Source organism: Achroia grisella, unplaced genomic scaffold (assembly GCF_030625045.1).
Source record: "Achroia grisella isolate CSIRO2021 unplaced genomic scaffold, CSIRO_AGI_Agris_v1 utg1387, whole genome shotgun sequence".
In the NCBI taxonomy this organism is placed as follows: domain Eukaryota; kingdom Metazoa; phylum Arthropoda; class Insecta; order Lepidoptera; family Pyralidae; genus Achroia; species Achroia grisella.
Window position 1 is genome coordinate 484467 of NW_026712628.1, and position 24128 is coordinate 508594.

The window sequence follows — 24128 nt, forward strand, 5'->3', positions numbered from 1 at the left end:
GTTCAGCCGTTTCAGAGATTAGACGGAACAAACAGAACGACAGACAGACAGACAAAAATTTTAAAAAGTGGTTTTTTGGTGTATGTTTTGTATTTATATTCATATGCATGCAGTAAAAAACTTTATTTATAACAATTTTATTTATATGTATAGATTAGCAGACCCGGCCCCGCGTTGCTGTGGCTAAGGTTCTTGAATAAAATATCGCGACTATAAATTGAGATGTAAGCTATCCTATCTTTGAAGTTGGATCAAATTGCACACAATTAGGATGGAAACCATAAAGTTACAGTACAACTGTGTCCACGATTAAAATAAAGGTAAATTCCGTTGACTACAATTATGTAGCGAGAGCACACCGTTGTTTATCTCGACCAGTATGCACGACATGTAGGTATAAAAAGTTTGTATATTTTTAACTCATCCTGTACCTTCGAGTTTAGCTTTGATCGTTCGACTAAAAATGCGTTTAATATAATAATAATCTCAGGATAATTCACACAGCGCCATCTAGTCCCAAGTTATGCTAACTAAAGCTTGTGTTATGGGCACTAGATAACTGATACAAGTACATAGATATATTTTTTTTTCATATATACATATATAGAAGACACCCAGACCGATACAAACAATCATACTCATGAATACAAATGTTTGTGCCGTGCGGGGAATCGAACCCGCGTCCATCGTACGAAATGCGGTATGCTAAACAGCTAGACCAAAAGTCGTCAAACTATGCCATAAAAAAATTTAATTAATACATATTTGTTTCTTTTACTTATTTTTGCAAACAATCCTTTTTGTTATATGTAGATTCTATGAAGATATAAAATTTAGATCGTATAAAAAATAATAGTCAAATATTTGCAATATCGTGTCGTGGTAGCTCCAGGTGTATAATACTTACAGGGTACAACAAACAGAGTCCGTTCCGGTCTGTGTTTGTGCCGTGCGAGGAATCGAACCCGCGACCATCGGACGTAAAGCGGTATGCTAGACCGCAAGACCATCGAGGTCGTCATACAACTATATGTTTGTAACTTCACGTTATAAGATGTTGGAACTTGCTGTCGAATATTATAATAACAATATCCATTCATTTATAGGTTACTAACTAGTCGCCCCGGCTTCGCACGGGTATACATCTATTATATATATAAACCTTTCTCTTGAATCATTCTATCTATTAATAGAACCGCTTCAAAATCCGTTGCGTAGTTTTAAAGATTTAAGCATACATAGGGACGGACAGACGGCGACAGCAACTTTTGTTATAATATGTAGTGATTCTGCCTAAGTGTTAGTCTGATCAGATCTTACTGTAAAGTTTCATGAAAATCTATTTAGTAGTTTTTGCGTGACAGAGTAACAAACATCCGTCTATACCAGCCTTTCCCAAAGTGGATGATAATGCCCTCTTGTGGGCGCTGCAAGCCTAAAGGGGGCGGTGAGAGATCCGGAGAAATCTCGTTTAGAATTAATGTTTAATCTCCGCTAATACAATAATTGATTAATTTAATTTGAAGTAATAGTGGTTTTTAAGTAGGTGAAAAAATAGGGGCGCTGAAAAATAATTCATTCTCAAAGTGGGCAGTAGACAATATAAGTTTGGGATCCCCTGGTCTGTATCAAAAACTTTCGCGTTTATAATATTAGTAACTAAAACTGAAGAAAAGGAAAAAAAATCCTAATAAAAATGTGTGTGTTAAGTCAGTGACACTGCATGTTGTCAACTCACCCGGCCGGCCAGAGGTGGTTCTGCGCCAGACGGATAAGGTCTGCCTCGGTGCCACTGTTAGGCAAATTGTAACATCTCGGCTGGAGTTGTGCAAAAGTGGAAATTAAATAAATATATTAATATTAAAGTAAATTAAAAAAAGGAACGGACGAATATGTCTGTGGAAAATTGTATTTAATTTAAAAACCTACTTTAAAGTACTGAAATTACAACAGCAACATATGCTGATGATACGGCCTTACTTGCTTCGAGCGAATGTCCAATTAAAGCTTCCAAAGTCTTACAAAAAAACCTAAATGAAGTTGAAAAATGGCTAAGTGGAATAACTAAGTGGAAAATCGCTGCCAATGTGACTAAATCAGTCCATGTAACGTTTACCCTTAGGTAAGACGATTGTGCACCAGTTACCCATTTAATAATGTCTAGTAAGACAAATTCAATACTTCCACATCAACTGATCACCCCACCTTACATTTTCCTATTTTTATTTAGTATATAAGATCATCTCTCCTATGTACATATTGTCAGTCTATCATCATCTCTCTCTCACACATACACAACACACACACACACGCACACACACACACACACATACACATAATAATAATAATAAAATAATGATAAGCTTGTGTTATTAACTTATTTAATTGTGTTTTTATAAATTGATACAAATACAAACATTGTGAATTGTAAATACATACATATTATACATAAAATACAAGTTTCTACTTAGTTTAGGTACCAGGGAACAATTTAAATTGTAAATATTGGATGCAAAATAAAATTATTATTATTAAGATACAGTTAAGGATCTAGGAATGCAGACTTACTTGGAAAAAGCACGTCCAAATGAAAAGGGAAGAAATAAATAATAAATATAGAAGTCTCAACTGGATGCTTGGTAGAAATTCAAAATTAGCTATCGATAGCAAACTTCACATTTACAAGGCAATGTTTAAGCCAATCTGGACATATGGGATACAACTATGGGACTCTGCCAGTGACTCCAACATAATGACAATACAACGAGTTCAAAACAATATTTTATTTATTTATTTATTTATTTATTAAAGGAAAACCAAGGCTATTCAAGTACATCTTAAATAAAATCAATATATACGTCATAATAAGCCACTGACAGGCTTTCACTAATAACAATAGACTAATTCTTAAAAAATTTACATCACTACATATAAAGGCATTATAAAGTTAACAGAGAATGTGAAATTAATTAATAAGAGTACAGTAACAAATAGTAAATTTATAGAAATATATACATATACATGATTTTCAATAATAATTAATTATTATTTAAAGAAGGGCTCACTTAGTTGGTGTCTCTTTGATTTAATATTATTACAAAATATATCTATATTAACTGTTTTAGATAGTTTATTAAAATTGTTGCTAGCTCGCCAGAGAAATGAATTCTGCTTATAGTTCGAAGACACTAGGGGAACAGATAGGAGAGGATTGTGCCTTGTTGATACTCGTGGTACATTAATGGATAATTTACCCAGGAGATTCGGGCAGTCGACAGCACCAGAGGCTATTCTCATGAGATATGTAATATCCGCGATTTCCCTACGCCTCTCAAGAGGCAGAAGGTGGTGTTTTTTACAAAACTCAAGATACCTAGATGAATCATACGGATCTCGTAATCTGTAGGCTATATATTGAAACAACTTTCGGATGCACCATGGTTTATAAAAACAACTGAGATCCACAAACTACTTGATATCCCCATGGTTAAGGACGTAATTAATGACTACAGAAACAAATACAAATCACGACTACACAGGCACCCAAATAAATTCACTGGGCAACTTACAATACCTGAAAACTTACGTCGATTACAGAAAAGGCGTGATATATTTGACCAAGATAGTCAGACAGGACTGACTTTTTAAGATCGAGGAGCTGTTCTACTGAGAGCGGCACTCTACCTGTACATACGGAATACCACATCTGCTTATAGTCCATGTGACTGATTGCAAGATATCTAATATGGAAAAAATATATATTAATAACATACTTATTGAAATATACTCATCGTCGGTTCTGATTACAAGTTAATGTTCTTTTAAGTAATGGCTTGGGGTTACACTTGTGCGTATTATGAAGGTGCTGATATTATTGTAGCAACACTCAGTATTACATTCGACCACAGATGTAAAAAGAAAGATTTAATTCCACTTTTACTAAATACTTTTGTGCTATATCAGAAATCAGTGTACTTTTTAAAACAATGAAAAATTTATGTTTCAAAGGACAATTTCAATTGTCAATTTTTACTCTGCTATGAAAGCTAAATGATGTCAAAGATACGCAAAATGTCAGCCTCGAAATCATCATTATATAGTATAAAACAAAGTCGCTGTCGCTGTCTGACCGTCCCTATGTATGCTTAAGTCTTTAAAACTACGCAACGTATTTTGAAGCGGTTTTTTTAGTAGTCCTAATATTTTGAGAAAATATCTAAATCAAAATTCATAGCGCTGACAATGTTATGATTGAACAGAGATTAAGTGCGTAGCGGTTTCTATGTTGATTGTCGCATGCCTAATAATTGTTAATGTAAATCTTAAAATAACATTTATTTAAAAGAGCAACACACAAGATTCTTCTCATTCTTCTTATGATGAATCTGCGTTCCGAATGAGTGGTAGTCAATATATCATTAAAAAAAATGTGACTGTTCAAAAGTGCTTGTATTAAGTTTATTAGCATAAAGATTATTTCTATTTCTATTTCAATAAAACAAAAAATATGTTTTATAATACTTTTTCAGAATTCTTGAAGTACATTACTATTTGAAATGAAATGAAATGAAATGTATTTATTTGAAATGTATTTATTATTTCTTTTAAAAGAATGTCAGTATTAATAAAATTGTCCACATACTTCGCCATTGTTTTGGCATGCAAAAATTTTAGTAATATACAAATTATACAATAGAATTATTGAATTTATATTTAAAAATTGTATTATATGTTAATAGGTCCGTGGGGTCCTAGCGCTATAAGACTTTTCAAAGAAATAACGAAAAGGTTAGTCGACATCACAGAAGACCGAAGAGCTGGCAGCTACCTTGGACAAAGAATTAGTCTAGCTATTCAAAGAGGGAACGCTGCCAGTATCTTCGGAACGTTGCCTAAAGGGCCTAAACCCCTTTTAATAATATATTTTAGTCATCATATTTTTTTTAAGAGGCCTTTCACATTTTTTGGCCTAAAAGCAGTGTCTTTGGGGTTCTGGTTCTAAGAAATTAAGAGTCGGATATACATTTTGATTCCTGAATTATATAGATAGATATCTAATCTTAAAAACAACATCTTTGAAATGTTAATTTTTTATTTATTAGTCTTCATAATTTCTAAAATAGTTTATTCAAAAACGCTAAATGACAGAAGTTTGGGGTCGTCGTTCATTAATAAACAAACATAAATTGATATGATATCTTTAGTAAAACTTGATAATTACTTTATAAATTGAGACAGCATCGTCCTTTTTTTATTTTCAACTTAAATATCTAAAAAATTGATCATAATTAAACCCGAAATTTCAACAAAACTTTGCCATAATCATTTCTAATTTTCTCATAAATACAACGAAATTTTTGCATAAAAAAAACATAATAATAAAGTTAATATACTTGTAAATTAGAAATATGAAAAAAAATATATCTAAGAAAAAAATAAACAATAATAATAATTTAAAGTTGTATAAATTCCGTTGCGCCAAAAGTAAATTACAGTGCTGCGTCGTCGAGGTAGGACCTATGCCATTTTTTACAACACCGCTAAGATAAGACATTCGTCAGTGAACATAGTATAGAGCGACTAAACCATTTTGATAATTTAAGTAATATTTAATTAATTTTGCTAATATATACTTATTTCTACGAATATTAATTTAAAGTTGTTGTTAAATATATATATAATATTTATTTTAGCATGCCAAGACAAAAGTACAGTTATGCTACAAATTACCTACCCTGTGGACTATGAAAAGCACAAGAGCATGGTATTTCGTCACACTAATGGCAATTAATTGTTAAAATTAAAAAAGATAACATTTTAGTATTTTTAAAAATAACGCTTATCTGAGAGAAAAATGTAAGAAAATGTAAACCAATTTTACTCTATGTTTATTTTGTAGTTTTTTTCTGAATTAAAATAGGGTTATTGTTTATAAAAATACCATTATTATTTTTACGTACATTTGTCTTGTGTTATATAGTGTATATCATCTAGTATGCAATGTGGATTGTAAATAAATTACCAAATTATATATAAATTATATTCCTTAATGTTTAGAGATATTTTATCCAATTTTATTTTATTTTACACAATATAGATATTTCTAAATTAGCTATTCTGTTATTAGAAGATGAACATGAAGGTTAGTTAGCCCATCGTGACAATTTCACCAGGAATTTATCACGATGGTTTACAGGGGGAACCGCGTGAACGTCAACCTGATATGGTACCATGTCATGAGTCCACATTACTAACAATCCCCTTCCCCCCTAACGTACCGGTTATAATGGTCTACAATTAAATTGTCTTTCAATTCTTTAGTAAGCAATATATCCAATGGGACGCCATTGCACATGTTCAGCGGGCTTAAATTTCATGACTGGATCATGCTTTTGAGAAACCTTCCTCAAGTTTGAGCATTTAGTGTGGGAAATCACTATCGAAAGCTCTGTGCTTCCATAAAAATGAGCTCGCAAATTTGTCAGTAGTTTTAAACTTTCAATTAAAGTCCATAAGGGAGACGATGTTAATGACACAGAGAGTTTTTCAGAAATCTCCAGCAAAAGTATAAAAGTAATCCCGCCAATGAAAGCAGAGGTGTTTCTAAGGTCTTTTAAGGTTCTGTCCAAAATCTCTATAGCTCATGGTGATTTCATTACATATAATCAATGAGGCGTCTTGTAATAATTTATAAAAAGGTTGGACATTAACAATTAATTATTTATCAAGAATCAAGAATCGGCCAACCAAGAACGAGAAGCTGCAATATCAGCCAATATCATGCGGCGACGTCAATGATGCAGGAACAGCAATGATAGCAGTTGAAGCTTTTTTTTTACAACTTAGAATGACGGCTCTCCTGATGGAAAGGGGTAACCGTCGCCTATATACATGAGCAGTACCTGCCATGTTCATATCAGCACATTGTTTCCCTCATGCGTTGCCATTCCTGAAAACTCGGGTGTTATTCCCCTGTACCTTGTAAATTCACTACCATATATATACACAGGTAGTCTATATAGATAGATATACATATACACAGATAGTATACCCTGAGAAAGGTCATAGACTACTTTATAGTGCGAAAAAAGTATTGTAAGGGATTAAAAGCGGAGATGAAAGGTTGTATAAAAGTATCGTCATTGTTTAATTGAAACAAAGAAACTTTTTTAGGTTATAATCTAAATATATTTCCTTTATTTGGTCAATTTCATTATACCACGCTGACGAAGTCGCGGACACACCTAATATACATATAAGGATGGGACCTTTAAATCAAAACAAAGCCTTGAAAACACAACTATTATATATAAATAAAATAATTATTTGCTAAGTATAATATTTAGAACAAGTGAATATGGCAATAATGTATCCGACTCTTATAATAAATTATATTGTATCTATTAATAAATAAACTGAATTAATATGTAAGAAGAATTAATTAGTAAATTTATGTTATAGTAATTTCATCTTCCTGTCCTTATCCCAATTATTTGTTACTCACATTACTTAAGGTTTTGGCTTTTAGTTGTACAATCGGCCAGCATCCTGACATCAACCCTCTAGGAATAATAAAAAAAAAAATATGGTCATTATTAGCACTTTGATAATTAAGATAAATAACGTTATTTAAAAAAATCCAATAAGTAGTCTCAGTTAAGTAGATACATATCACATTATTAATTAAAATATTACAAGGATCAAAATGGTTCATTAAATCCACACCGATTGAGCTACACGGTTATTTGCGTCTGTGTGCGTGTATTACTGTGTGTGTGCGTAAATCCATGCGATTAAACCTAAAGTTTTATCATTTTGTAATAGGCCTCTTAGCTTTTTATTTAGGTTCTTAGTTGTACGTAATTAGGTTATGTAAATACTAGTTATATAATAATATTTATATGTCAAATATAGGTAGATACGTAACATTTATTTTAGTTAGGTGTGCAATATTATACAAATATATTAACATTCATTATCATTATCAACTGAGGTTGTATTGATGCAGTGGGTTTAAGATTCACCGTCTCTATAGCTGTTCCATTATGACTATTTCTGGGGGTAACATCGTCACGCGATACGCCAATCTCGTTCTCCCATTGTTCCTAAGACTAATTACGTTGGGGGTACTTTTTTTTACTTGGGGGTACTTACACTGACATGGTTGCAATTACTAGTGTTCCGTTCGAAAAATAATTGCCAGCTTCCGCTACATAGACGAGAAATAAGGATATATTTGGTGAACAGAAAATTATAATAGACGACCTCGCTGGTGTAGTGGTTTAGCACATAGTTTTAATTTTGACGGTCGCGGGTTCGATTTATCGTACTGTTCAAACATTTTGTTATTTTTCATAAACGTTTTTATACCGTTACTAGCTGTGCCCGCAGATTCACTCGCATAAAATTTATAGCCTATATGTTATTCTGATGTATAAGCTATATTACTATAAATAAATGTAGTTTTTGCATAAACGAGTAACAAACATCTATAGGTACTCACAAACTGTCGCGTTTATAATATTACTAGCTGCGGCCGCGGTTGCCCCGCATTAAATTTCAGCCTATATGCTATTCTGATGTATAAGCTATATTATTTTAACGTTTCATCAAAATCCGTTCAGTAGTTTTTGCGTGAAACACTAACAAATATCCATCCATATCACAAACTTTCGGGTTTATAATAACTAGCTTTTGCCCTCGGCTCGCATGTTTCTTTTTAAATAACAAGTATCCTATATTCATTCTAATACCTCCAAGAGCATGTGTACAAAATTATATGATGATCGGTTTAGTAGTTTTTGCGTGAAAGCGTAACAAACGATGTGTATGTGAATGTAGGGATACTTTCACATTTATAATATTAGTTTTGTGATAGAAAGATATTGTTTACACATATAATGCTGAATCGAAATGTATGATAAAAAGCTCTATTCTCGTTAGAATGTACATTTTCAATTTGGAAATTTTAAAAGTACGTTCTCATTTTTTACACACAGAAAAATTCCCAGTTGGCGTCAGAACTCTGAAATTCTGGAAACCGCAACATCCGGCGACGTGGCCACTGTTTGTTACATTTTTTTTTGTTTCCCAACGCACCGGGGATGTGTACATTAAACGAACATGTTTTATGTATTCATAAAAGTAACTTTGTTAAATAGGGCAGTTGTATAAATAATTATTTATCACGGGCGAGAGGGAGGCAGTGACTGTATGAGCAGAACCTAACCTAGGTTGACCTCCACGCGTTTCTTCCTGGAATACATCAAGTAAAATTCCTGGTGAATGTACTATGATGGGTTAACTATCTTATCATCCTCCACTGATGCCCCGGCAACATAAACCGTTAGCGTAGGCAGTTGCCTCATTCCATTATAATTCAATTAAAAAAGCATTGTCTCGCGGAGGGGCGGGGGGAGGGGGGAGGGGGTGAGGGGATTGTTAGTAATGCGAATTAATGAATCTACCAATGAAGCGACGCGTTTCCTCCTGGAAATCATCATGTGCAATTCCTGGTGAATTTGCCACGGATGGGCTAACTCATCTGACCATATACTCATCTTATCATTGGACTGGTGCCCCGCCATCATATACAGTTAGTGCAGACGTGTGCCCCATTCCTTTATCATCCCTTGAACACTACCACCGTCTCGCTAATTTGTTTTTTTTTTTTCAATATTTCAAACACCATTAAGTTTTTGAGATACAGATCAAAAGGCTGAGGCATTCAAACTTAACTGTAAAACGTAACTGTAGTGACGATGTTTTAATAATGAAACGTAACATTTAGCCACCTTTTCACGTATTTTAATAATTTGCTTTTTTTTCGATATTTCCAACATCATTAAGTTTTTGAGATCTAAAGACTAAGACAGTAGAGTACTATGTCAGTCATCATCATCATCATCATCGCAGCCCGGAAGACGTCCACTGCTGGGTATAGGCCTCCCCCAAAGATCTCCACGACGATCGGTCCTGCGCTGCTCGCATCCAACGCCTTCCAGCGATCTGGTATCGTCGGTCCACCTTACTGGAGGCCTTCCCACGCTGCGTCTTCCGGTCCGTGGTCGCCACTCGAGGACTTTATTGCCTATGGTACGGTAGGAAAAAAAATTATAATGTAAAAACTTGACGTTCATAAGCGGCTAAAATGTCCTACATGAATAAATGATTTTTGAATTTGAATTTGAATTTGAATTATGTCACTACGTTTTTATAATAAAAAGCAATATTTCCTACTTGTTTACATTTTCAAATAAAAGATACATTTCATTTCATAAAACCTCCTGAACGTTTCAAGTTGCGTCGTGGAATCGGCAACAAATAAATACGCACACATCTCGTTTGTGGGGAAGAAATTATTTCGACTTCCACATAAAATTACATTATAATCTACGTCGAAACGATTTCTGAGAAGAAATATTGTTATTCCACTGATGTATAAGATGCACAGATCTCCAGAAATGTTCTGTAATCCGCTAAGTACAATGTTCTTTTTCAATAATGGAAGCTCAAAATATATCAAATGATTTTCTGTTTGAAGAATTTATGACAGAAACATGATCATTCAGTATATTGAGGAATGTTTGTATATCATTACATAGTATAAAACAAAGTCGCTGTCGCTGTCTGTCCCTATGTATGTTTAAATCTTTAAAACTACGCAACGGATTTTGAAGCGGTTTTTTTAATAGATAGAGTGATTCTAGAGGAAAGTTTATATATATAGTATATGTACACCCGGGCGAAGCCGGGGCGAGTAACTAGTTACATAGTATAAAACAAAGTAGCTGTCGCTGTCTGTCTAAATATATGGTCAAATCTTTAAAACTACGCAACGGATTTTGATGCGGTCTTTTTTAATAGATAGAGTGATTCTAGAGGAAAGTTTATATATATATTATATGTATACCCGGCTGTATAGCTGTCGCTGTCTGTCCCTATGTATGCTTAAATCTTTAAAATTAGACTGACAACGGATTTTGATGCGGTTTTTTTTAATAGGTAGAGTGATTCAAGAGGAAGGTTTATATATATAATACATGTACTCCCGTGCGAAGCCGGGGCGAGTAGTAGTAAAAATCCGTTGTGACGGACAGACAGCGACAGCGACTTTGTTTTATACTATGTAGTGATTATCTTACGGTTCATAGCATTTCACTTAAGCGTTTGTAGCTTATAATGGATTCCCGCCCAAATCATATTTGATCGGCCTCAAATCCGCACACGAGATCTTGTTTAATATTTAAACTTAGTTTCACTATTCTTGCTTTGTTTTATTCATCAAACAACAGCTTAAGCTCGCTCATTTCTGAACGCTCGTACAAACATAAGAGGCTTACCTAAGATTTCCGAGCGAACACACAAAGCTCCAGTGATACACAGGCTGTGTGCACAGAACTGCACAAAGTCACATTACTGTGCATGTGTGTGCATTGGCGATTCGTTTGTCCGTCTATAGGTGAAGAGAACTGTGTGCTTTTCAGAGGAGTTACCTAGTCCTTTGATGGACAGAATGCGTTTGAACCAATTCCACTTAAATTTACTTGGATTAATGTGTTTTAGGCAGTTGAATGTTTAGAACTAAATCTTACATAGTATGCACTATTATTTAATAGCATAAATTTTATTTTTTAATTATGGTAAATTAAGTTTAATTATATGTACATTTTATTTGCTCTTTTTTTTCGTTTGTTGTTTATATTGTATTTTTTACATTGCACTGAATAAAATATTTTTCTTTCTTTCTTTCTTTCTTTCTAAATGTATATTAAGGGGTGATGGGGATTGATGGTAACGTCATGACCCCATTACTAGCAACCATGTCAGGTTGACCTCCACGCAGTTCCCCCTGGAAACCATCGTGATAAATTCCTGGTGAAATTGTCATTGCTAACTGATCTGACAGTAATGACGTCTCATGACCCTATTACTAGCAACCATGTCAGGTTGACCTCCACGCAGTTCCCCCTGGAAACCATCATGATAAAACCTGGTGAAATTGTCATTGCTAACTGATCTGACAGTAATGACGTCTCATGACCCCATTACTAGCAACCATGTCAGGTTGACCTCCACGCAGTTCCCCCTGGAAACCATCGTGATAAATTCCTGGTGAAATTGTCATTGCTAACTAATCTGACAGTAACGTGGAATCATGACCCCATTACTAGCAATGTATCATGTCAGGTTGACCGCCACGCAGTTCCCCCTGGAAACGAGCTCGGTTAAATCCCATTACCTCTCCACTTAAATTTCCCTGTATTCCTTCTTGTTATGTGTCTTGTTCCTTTGCATAGCATTACGTTGGGTAGGAAAATCCAACTTTTGTATTTCATACGGTGCCAATGAAACAATTTTTTGAAATCGGTTAAGTATTTTCTCGTTATCAATTGCAAACAAAAAATATCTTTCGTCTTTATATTACGTTGTATAGAAAATCTAACTTTTGTATTTCATACGGTGCCAATGAAACAATTTATTAATATCGGTTAAGCGTGTTTTCGTTATTCATTACAAACAAAAAATATCTTTCGTTATTACAACTTCAACTTTTGTATTTCATACGGTGCCAATGAAACAATTTTTTAAATCGTTTAAGTGTTTTTTCATTATCCATTAGAAACAAAAAATATTTATCATTTTTATAACGTTACATTGGGTAGGAAAATCCAACTTTTGTATTTCATACGGTGTCAATGAAACAATTTTTTGAAATCGTTTAAGTGTGTTTTCGTTATCCATTACAAAAAAATATCATTCGTTATTACAGCTCCAACTTAACATTACGTTGGGTAGGAAAATCCAACTTTTGTATTTCATACGGTGCCAATGAAACAATATTTTGAAATCATTTAAGTGTGTTTTCGTTTTCCATTACAAACAAAAAAATATTTCATTTTTATAACGTTACATTGAATAGGAAATTCCAACTTTTGTATTACATACCATGCCAAGCGGGTCATTAGGTCGCCGCTGGCTATATAAACAGTCGGCATTATGTGAGAGGGATCAGGGTATGTCTACACGCATTAGATACCAACCCTATTCAGGGATGTCTGTGTATCGTATAATGGTAAAGGTTGAATGACGCGGCCGGCTCTCTGAATCTTCGGCTTAACTTTTAGATAGCCTTGGAGATTTATTGGGCAACGTTGATTATTTTAGGGTTCATATGGGCCATTGATACAATCGCCGGCAATTGATTGTTTATTTATTTTTATTTGTGTAACATCAGTTTATGACTGTTTGATTACTTACTGAAAGATTACTTGAATGACGAGCGTGCTTGGAAATATTTGTTCATACACGAGATTTTCATTTAATGTTAGATTTTTTTTTGTACTACTATGGTGGCAAACAGGCATACGGCCCATCTGATGGTAAATGGTTACCGTAGCCTATGGACGCCTGAAAGACCAGGCTGTCACGTGCGCGTTGCCGACCCTTAAGAAACCTTAATATACTCTACTTGAAGAATCCCATGCTGTAGTCTCATGAGAAAACCTCGGCAGGAAATTCATTCCACGACCTAAGTGTACGCGGGAGGAAGCTCCTCTGAAACCGCACTGTTCGAGACCACTTAGGTTCCAGCGTGTGGGAATGAATTCCCTGTCGATGGCGAGCGGTGCAATGGTAAAAGGTGGCCGTAGGCATCATGTCGAACAATCCCTCAGAACACAGTCCGTTGTATAATCGATGAAAAACAGAAAGCGAAGCGAAGTCTTATCTCAAATTAAGTGGTTCGATACCGCCAGAGAGATTGGGATTTAGATATAGACACCTACAAAAGTACATAATGTAAATAATATGTCTTTAAAATAAAGAAATTTAGTTGAGATTTTTGCCAGTCGTTCACGATTGAATCAGTATGGACGGTAGGGAATAAATATGATACTAAAAATTTTACTTTCGTAAGCGGCTAAAATGTTCTACATGATTTTTAATTTGATTCTGATTGGTTTGGGTCTGTTGTGTAGTTAGTGATTACAATACCGTTAATTGTTCTAAATTGCCTTCACTTAACTAGTTACAAGCTGACCCCATTTTCCCCGTTTTTGCTACATTTTTAATTACAGCTTTGCCACTATTGGGCGTAGCATCATACTATATAGTCTATAGTTTTTTAAATAAATATGCTAACCATAAATAATTTTCAAAATCAGTTCAATAGATCCATTGCTTTTATCTTCTCAATTGAATCTGTATACTGAACTGGACGGTAGGGAAAATATATTAATACAAAAAATTCAAAAATCTACATATATTAACAGGCCCACCTGTTTTTGATGATTAGTGATGATCAATAGCATGATTCACCCGTCTTTTGGTAACGGTTTACACTGGTGGGGCACCAGTGTAGGATGATAAGCATGAGGTCAGGTCATTGTGGCAAATTTACCAGGAATTTATAAATATGTGAGACTCGTCGAAAGAGAGAGAAAATGAAGAGAAAGAAGAAACTCATGGAGATCATCCTGGCCTGGTATATTTTTAGCAATGGGATCATTAATGATCATTAGCAATAATCCCGATCCGATGTACTTATTAGGTGTTGCCAATCTTTAAGACTAACCTGTTATGTTTTTTTTTTTTTTTGTAATTGTTTTGAGTGTATGTGTGTGTGTATGTATATTTATATCAATAATGGCTGTCAATAAATGTTTTTCTTCTTCTTTTTTCTTATGTGTTTGTACCACAGAAACACAGCTTGTGCATCGAGCTACTTCGACAAAAGTTGTTGATGTATAGACACCCACGCAGCAGAATTTATCCAAAGTCCCTCTAAGGCTAATTATAAAAAAAAATTTCAGGATTAATAAAAGACTGTTTCAATTTATATTATTTATTAATAGTCCCGCCTCTTTCATTATAATTTATTTACAAAATACAAAAACCGAAAAACATAACACTCATATTCACTCAGCCATTCTCTCAAGTTCTCCTAGTTAAAATTGTCCGATACCGAGCGTACAAATTATAACCAAATTACATTTATAACATCATTCTACATTAAGGAACATAGCTAGCTATTATTCAGCTACCGTACTATATAATATTTCAGTATGAGCTACTTTACAAGTATACAATAGATGGGAAAATTTACAGCAAAATCCACTACACACGGCTGCTAAATCGGCGATACCGCAGCAGTTTCAGAAAGCACTTAGATCATTTCATAGACAGCCATAGTTCTTTAACACTTTTATTAGACGTCGCCTACTATTACTAGATCGTTTCATAGACAACCGCGTTCAAACACTATCAACAAGCTACCACTAACAAGTCGTAACTTGTTTTTAAACTTCATCGGGCAAAGATAAGGATGAGAAATCACCTCCAGAAAGAAAGAAAGAAAGAAAGAAGAAAGAAAGAAAAATATTTTATTCAGTGCAATGTAAAAAATACGATATAAACAACAAACGAAAAAAAAGAGTAAATAATATGTACATATAATTAAACTTAATTTACCATAATTCAAAATAAACATAAAGTAATCATTTTTTACATCCAAAAATGCACTGAAATGGCTCCACTTTAATGTATGTCCTAGGTGAACATACAGCTGATTTTCAGTGGCACCAAAAATATATATATAAAAGGGGGGGAGAGAGAGGGCACTATTTAAAATATTAATGATAATAATTAAAACAAAATTACAACTAATAAATATAAACCACTTACATATACTAGAAAGAACAAAATAGAATAAAATAACATTAATAAATATAAACATTAAACATATATATACAACTACTTTGCCGTAAGATTTATAGGTTAAATAGTACATAGATAATTCTTGTATAGTTTGAACTCTAAATCCGTATAAGGACTTATGAAGTAGCATGGTCTAGTACCGTTTGGTAGTCTGTGGACACGGCTGGAAGGGTTGAACTTTGGGTTAAGATTTCATTTTGATCTCCACTAGAATAGGACAGGGGGCAGATCTGAGGAGAGATTGTCTCTCTTTTATAGATGTATCAAGAGGATGAATAATAAGAGAAATGGAATAACAGATGGTCAAGTTCTGTTAGATTGTATATGTACGCGGCTGGGAGAGTTGAATCTTGGATTACGCCATAAATCTCTCATCATCATCAAATCAAATCATCGATCTCCAATAGAATGGGACAGGGGGTCGATCAAAGAAATATAGGTGATGGAAAAGGGGGTCGTTCTAAGGAGAGATTGTCTCTCCTGTATAGGTAAATCATGAGGAGGTATAATTAAGAATTCCCAATGTTATCTGATTGAACAGACATGAAGTGCGTAGCGGTTTCTATTGATTGTCGCATGCCTAATCCTTGTTAATGTAAATCTAATAAAAACAACATTTATTTAAAAGAGCAACATGCAAGTTTCTTGCTCATTCTTCGTGTTGATGAGTCTGTGTTCCGAATGAATAAAAATGTGACTATTCAAAAGTGTTTATATTAAGTTTATTTGAATAAAGATTATTTCTATTTCTATTTCTACTGCAATTTGCTAACACACGGGTGTGATGCGCTCGATAGTCTCACTCCGATATTGCCACCGATTTTGGAGCCGTGTGTAACCAGTTTTAACAGTTCGAGGCAGGCGAGAGTTGTATTCACTCATTAGTTTTACGTACCACCGGTTCGGTTCGTGAACTGCGCTAACTCTCAAGTACATTTTTCTGAATAAAACAACGTACAAGTCATTTTGAATATTCATAAAAATTACTCAACACAAAACTATTGAGCGGCAACTGTGTTAAAGTTAAAGAAATATTAACGCGAAATCTGTTTGTATTTAACATTCTCAATGAAAACAGACGATAGATTTTTTTTTCTCGTTATATAATAATTCATTTATTTGTCATTATTTCCTAATAATTATAGTGAATTGAACCTCTTGAGTGGGATGAAATTTTTTATACCTGCATACTTACAGTGCGCAATAATAGAGACAAGGAAGAAACTTAATAATAATAATAATAAAAATCTAGACTCAAGTTAAGCTAGCTAAAACTTGTGTTATTAGATAACTGATACAAATACATAGATTTTTTCGTTAATACATGTATTATACATAGAAAACACTCAGAGTGATACATACAATCATCACTCATCAATCACTCATGAATACAAATGTTTGTGCCATGCGAGGAATCGAACCCACGACCATCCGAAGTAAAGCGGTGTGCTAAACCGCTAGACCAGCAAGGCCATCTATTGCATTAGCATGCGTAAAATATATATATATATATATATATATATATATTTCTAAAATAAAAGTAGCGTAAGTTACTCCTTATTATATCAGCTACCTGCCAAAAAAAGTCCTGTCAAAATCAGTCCAGCCATTTCAGAGATTAGCCGCAACAAACAGACAGACAGACAGACAAAAATTGTAAAAAATGTTATTTTGGTGTACGTACCGTATTTATATTCATATGCATGTAGTAAAAAACGGTTATTTCAATATTACAAACAAACACTCCAATTTTATTTACATGTACAGATTGACCTGCAAAATTCGTGTCGGGGTTTATCTGCAGTTGTTTCACTTAATTCAGTTCTCTCAATTACGTAGTATATTATTTTATTGTAAACATAAAAAAATATATTATATATATTTTTTGCATTTACAATATTTCATATTTTTTGTATTACTCGCTACAAAAATAAGAAAAAAATTCATAAATAATATATGTTTGTTAAGTCTAGACTAATGTATATTTATATGTTTGTTATTAATTCTATTTCTTTCGGTTTGTTTATTTAGTTATCAGTACTGAAATAATTTTGCCTGTTGTTTCATGAAAGACATTTGTAATAATATATATATATATTGTTTTTATTAATTATATTTCCACCGCCTACAGTTTTTCTCTGCACAGCCTATGGTTGTCTGGTAGAAAATGCCTTAAGGCGTTAAGTCCGCCATATGTACTTTTACCTTGGTATTTTGTGCATTGAAGTTATATAAATAAATATATATATTCCGTTATGTTTAGAAAGTTTGAATTTAAAAATTAATCAGTATTATTGAAAACATGTATAATATTAATTAGAAAAGAATACGAGCTGAGTTTCTTGTCAGTTCTTCTCATCTCGAAATCATACCGAACTGACGGTAGATTTGACATATCATAAGAGTCTGTAATAGACCTACATTAATATTTTGAATTTGAATTTGATAAATATTATTATAATTTCGGCTCATTTTATATTTCAAATCATTACATAGTATAAAACAAAGTCGCTGTCGCTGTCTGTCCCTATGTATGCTTAATTCTTTAAAACTACGCAACGGATTTTGAAGCGGTTTTTAATAGATAGAGTGATTCAAGAGGAAGGTTTATATATATAATATATGTACTCCCGTGCGAAGCCAGGGCGAGTAGTTAGTTAAGTATCGACTGTATCTGTATTGTTATACAGATACAGTATAATAATAAAAATGTTTTTTAATTTATTAATCAATTCAAATTAAACCAAATTATTACTTACACTAAATTTTATGTCAATATGACCACCATTTATTAGTGAAAAGTTTACCCAAATTGGTCAAGTCGTTTCTGAGATTAGCGAGCGAAAACATGTAGGTACATATTATATATAGTAAGTTTTGTCCAGGTTGTCTGTAAGAGATTGCTTTGAGCAATAGGCCACCTTTTGTTTGCATATTTTTCTTACTTTCATTTTTTTTGCGAATATTTGTTCAATTTTTTTATGTACAATAAAGAGTTTTATTATTATTATATATATATTTTAATTATTGGTGACTGACACAACTGACGGCAATGTTAGACTTTTTTTGTATATACGTAATATACATAGAAAACACTCATATCAATACACCTGGATACAAAAGTATGGATCGTGAGAGGAATCGAACCCGCGATCATCGGTCAAGCGGTGAGCTATACCGATGTACCACCGCGACCATCACGCTGTCAAAGATATCTTTTTAAAATTTTATCTCGGTAAAGTAGATTTAAGAATATCCTTCACGGATCTAGGTAGTGAACTCTGAAAAAGGGCGAGCACAATAGATCTATGTGGGTTGCAGTGCTATAGGTCCAAACCCCGTACAATAGCTCAAACCTCCAAATAAAAAAAATCAGATCCATATTTGACTGTATTTATACATACTGAAGTAAAACCTGCTGTATATGTAATAAACCGTATGTTATTCCCTAAAAAGAGGTCCAACTCACGACTCAATTGTTCTAAGAACATAAACAAATCATATATTTTTCACCACACAAATGGTGGTAACTACCAGTTTTAAACTTATACAGTAAACTCGTCTTTATATTTACAACAATTTGAAATATATACACCTGCGAGTTTGATATAAATTGTATAAACTACATTTACGTATAAGTTTAATTAATTTTATATACAAAATTGTCATCTTACATCTAGATCTTAAATTATTTTGGTGTAAACAATATTTGAATGGATAGCGTAAATATGTTCTTTAAGACTTTGAGCATTAATTAACAAAATATCTCAACGAAGGGAACGAGCAAAGGGAATTACTCGGAAATATAAGCAAAATGCCTTTATATACATTGAAAGTAATTAAAAATATAAATACATTTACAAAATTATTACAACCTGTTAATATTTTGATCAGAATATACATTTATTGATTAATTAAAAATATTAAATTATTTACAGAAGTAAACAATAATGATTTTAAATGAAGTAGAAAGATATTTATTTGTTAGATGTTAATAAAACTAAACGCACATTAAACAAAAAAAAACCTCAAAACATTGCAACACTAACAAAAAAAAAGTAAATTTTCATATATTGTTACAAAATTACGTGCATGTCTGTCGAAGCATCTACCGAGTAGGTCCGTGCTCAGCATAATGCTGCAGCGGCTGGAGCGCTGCAACGCTGTTTTTCAGCACAAGAACTGGGGTGGTGTATCGCTGTGTTAGATCTTAAATTCATAAAATTTTCGGCAGCGATGTATAAAATTGTGAAGTCATTAGTGGTATTTAAATACTTAATTACAAATATAAAAGTATTCAATTATATTATATTATATAAATATTCATTTCATTGAACATAAATTCAAAACTTCTATTATAACTTCTCATACGCTCTCGTTATTACGCTCTTGCTCTATATTGAAACAATACAAAACTGTATAATTATTATTTTGTATTTATTTGAATGTTATACAATATCGAAATATAAATACAATTTAATAATAAATTTATGAGTGTCACGTTGAGAGGACACTGTCTGCTCTATTCCACAGTCTCAAGGTCGTAATTTAAATGACCTAGCTTTGACGAATGGACTGTTACGTCATTTGAGTTTGAATAATTTATATATTATACATACCTCCATTTTAAATATCGCTAATGACTGCTACCTCTCTTCATATAAACATAAAGAAGACAATAATAATAAATTAAATATATATAAATTGTAGTGAAATTATTTATTACAAATATAATTTTTTAATTAATGTTTATACATTAATTTATATATGTAAAAAAAAACAAAATTAATTATAATAAATATAAAGTATAATTTATACAAAAAAATTAATAACATTATTTTTCACCTAGGGACTTCTTATTTTTTTCGCATAATAAATACGTCTTTTCGATTTTGAATATCTTCATAACATTTTTCTAACGATTTCAATTATATCTAAAGTTAATTAATATTAACAAGTCATTGTGTGGGGGGCTGGAGGCTTCGAATTAATATTATATGTAACAATAACATATAAAAAATGTATTAAGACAATTGCAGAAACAATTTTTATAATTGTTATAACAATTGTAAATTACTATATTTTTTATTTAAGAAACATACTATAAATTGACAAAAATTTAATTTTTAAATTCTTTATTTACTGTTAAATTGATAGAAATCATGTAGTAATGGAGAAGATTTATATTCTTCTTTATTCTGCATTAAATTTTAACTATAATTACACGAAAAGAAATTATTTATAGATTAAAAGAAGTACAATCAGAAGTACCGCCCCGCGTCCAGCTGAAACGCTTTCAGCTGATCATCTGCACACCATCGAGGATAAAAGGTAGGTGACTACTGCACAGCTCAGCTGGGACGTGAGGTAGGATGATGCTCGGTTACTTGTCTGCATAGCGGCTGGGTGTTCGCCTGTAACAAACAACACATCAGATCGTTCCAGAGAGTGAGTATTACAGTATACTAGATAGTCACACTGTTCTCCCAAGTTTGAATTTAAAAATTAATCTGTATTGTTGTAAACATGTATAATATTAATTTGAAAAGAATACGAGCTGAGTTTCTTGTCAGTTCTTCTCATCTCGATATCATTCCGAACTGACGGTAGATTTGACATGTCATAACAGTCTGTAATAGACCTATATGAATAAAGATATTTTGAATTTCGAATTTGAAGTACATCACAAGCTGAAATCATTCCGAACTGACGGTAGATTTGACATATCATAAGAGTCTGTAATAGACCTATATGAATAAAGATATTTTGAATTTCGAATTTGAAGTACATCACAAGCTGAAATCATTCCGAACTGACGGTAGATTTGACATATCATAAGAGTCTGTAATAGACCTATATGAATAAAGATATTTTGAATTTCGAATTTGAAGTACGTTATTGAAATCATTCCGAACTGACGGTAGATTTGACATATCATAAGAGTGTGTAATAGACCTATATGAATAAAGATATTTTGAATCGAATTTGAAGTACCTCATAAGCTGAAAACATTCCGAACTGACGGTAGATTTGACATATCATAAGAGTCTGTAATAGACCTATATGAATAAAGATATTTTGAATTTCGAATTTGAAGTACGTCCTAAGCTGAAATCATTCCGAACTGACGGTAGATTTGACATATCATAAGAGTCTGTAATAGACCTACATGAATAAAGGTATTTTAAATTTCGAATTTGAAGTACGTCCAAAGCTGAAATCATTCCGAACTGACGGTAGATTTGACATATCATAAGAGTCTGTAATAGACCTATATGAATAAAGATATTTTGAATTTCGAATTTGAAGTACCTCATAAGCTGAAAACATTCCGAACTGACGGTAGATTTGACATATCATAAGAGTCTGTAATAGACCTATATGAATAAAGATATTTTGAATTTCGAATTTGAAGTACATCACAAGCTGAAATCATTCCGAACTGACGGTAGATTTGACATATCATAAGAGTCTGTAATAGACCTATATGAATAAAGATATTTTGAATTTCGAATTTGAAGTACCTCATAAGCTGAAAACATTCCGAACTGACGGTAGATTTGACATATCATAAGAGTGTGTAATAGACCTATATGAATAAAGATATTTTGAATTTCGAATTTGAAGTACGTCATACGCTGAAATCATTCCGAACTGACGGTAGATTTGACATATCATAAGAGTGTGTAATAGACCTATATGAATAAAGATATTTTGAATTTCGAATTTGAAGTACATCACAAGCTGAAATCATTCCGAACTGACGGTAGATTTGACATATCATAAGAGTCTGTAATAGACCTATATGAATAAAGATATTTTGAATTTCGAATTTGAAGTACGTCCTAAGCTGAAATCATTCCGAACTGACGGTAGATTTGACATATCATAAGAGTCTGTAATAGACCTATATGAATAAATATATTTTGAATTTTGATTTTTTAGCTGATCTGCCCAACTTCGTCTGTATCACACTTACTTGACATTTCTCATTACATATTTCGCACAATGCATCTAATATCTTTTGAAATTATAACCTATGTGTTATTCTAGGGTATAAGCTATATTACTGTAAAGTTTCATCAAAATCCGTTCAGTAGTTTTTGCGTGAAAGAGTCACAAACATCCAACCATCCAGTATGTATGGATACATACTCACAAGCTTATTATACATATATCAGAATAACATATAGGCTATTAGTATATATTATACATGGGCTTAGTAAAGAAGGTTTTTTTTTCGTACTATTCTAACTTTACAGCTTCGCCGGACGTTAGGGGGCGAGGTCAGATGGCACTCCAAACCCGCGGAAGGACTTATGGAGCGGCTGAAGGCCAGCTCCTGCCTGACGGATACGACTTTAGTCTGAGGGCACCACTAGGGATTCGAACCTCGGCTCAGGCCGTCGTAATTTCGATCCCCGTTTGAATTGGATGGGGGGTCGATCGGAGGGGACATAAAGAAGGTATATCTATATCAAGTAACAAATGTAATTTAGTTACTTGTATTACCAAAAATGAGAACACGTTTGTATCACAGTAATAGTTATAGCTGTTGCATAAATATATATAATAAATTACCAACTACAATTACAAATATCTGTTTAAAATGGTTCAAAGACAAATTAATGAAATGGCTGATAAATAAGTGTTTTTAATCAATGGAAGATTATTTTACATGCAAAATAGATGACATTATATAATTTTTATTAATAACTATAAATATTAACATTAATTAATTAATACAGATATTTAAATGTATTTGTGGGTATTCGTAATGTAATGACATAATTTTTATATTAAATTTAATTTTGAACTTTCGTGTTTAATATACATTATTTAATAATAATAATAATCTCGGGTCTTCACACATTCATCTAGAATAATTTTACTAGACAACTGATACATATACATAAATAGTTTTTTTTTTTGTAAATACATACATATTATACACAGAAAACTCTCGATACAAATAATCATACTCATGTATACAAATGTTTGTGCCGTGCGAGGAATCGAACCCGCGACTATCGGTCGTAAAGCGGTGTGCTAGACCGCTAGACCACCGAGGTCGTCAAGGATTTCTAGTCACTTAGGACTTTTATTAGTTAATAAGATTCGAAACTACCATGTAGCAAGAAAATAAATAAATAATTATTATTATTATTAGATAATAATAATAAGAGCCCTGGTAACACGTGTAATATCTAGTTTAGGATATCAGCGTGCTCATATTGTGTTATGCAACTTTTTGCCATTTATTACCTAGAACCAACTTTAACTGTAAAATTACATCTAAATATATATAACTCAAAGGTGACTGACGTAGTGCTCTATCAACGCACAGCCCAAATCACTTCAACATCTTTAAAACTATGCAACAGATTTTGAAGCGATTTTTTTATAGATAG

General features: G+C 32.7%; 1 protein-coding gene across 1 annotated transcript in view; it reads right to left on the minus strand.

Moving 5' to 3' along the window:
• Positions 1–20946: 20946 nt before the first annotated feature.
• Positions 20947–24128, minus strand: part of LOC131855414 (hemicentin-1-like) — a 241951-nt gene continuing 238769 nt past the window's right edge. The window contains exon 8 of the mRNA XM_059206687.1: positions 20947–21131. Within this exon, the coding sequence (XP_059062670.1) occupies positions 21022–21131 (110 nt within the window). The 3' untranslated portion in view covers positions 20947–21021. The remainder of the gene's footprint in view (positions 21132–24128) is intronic.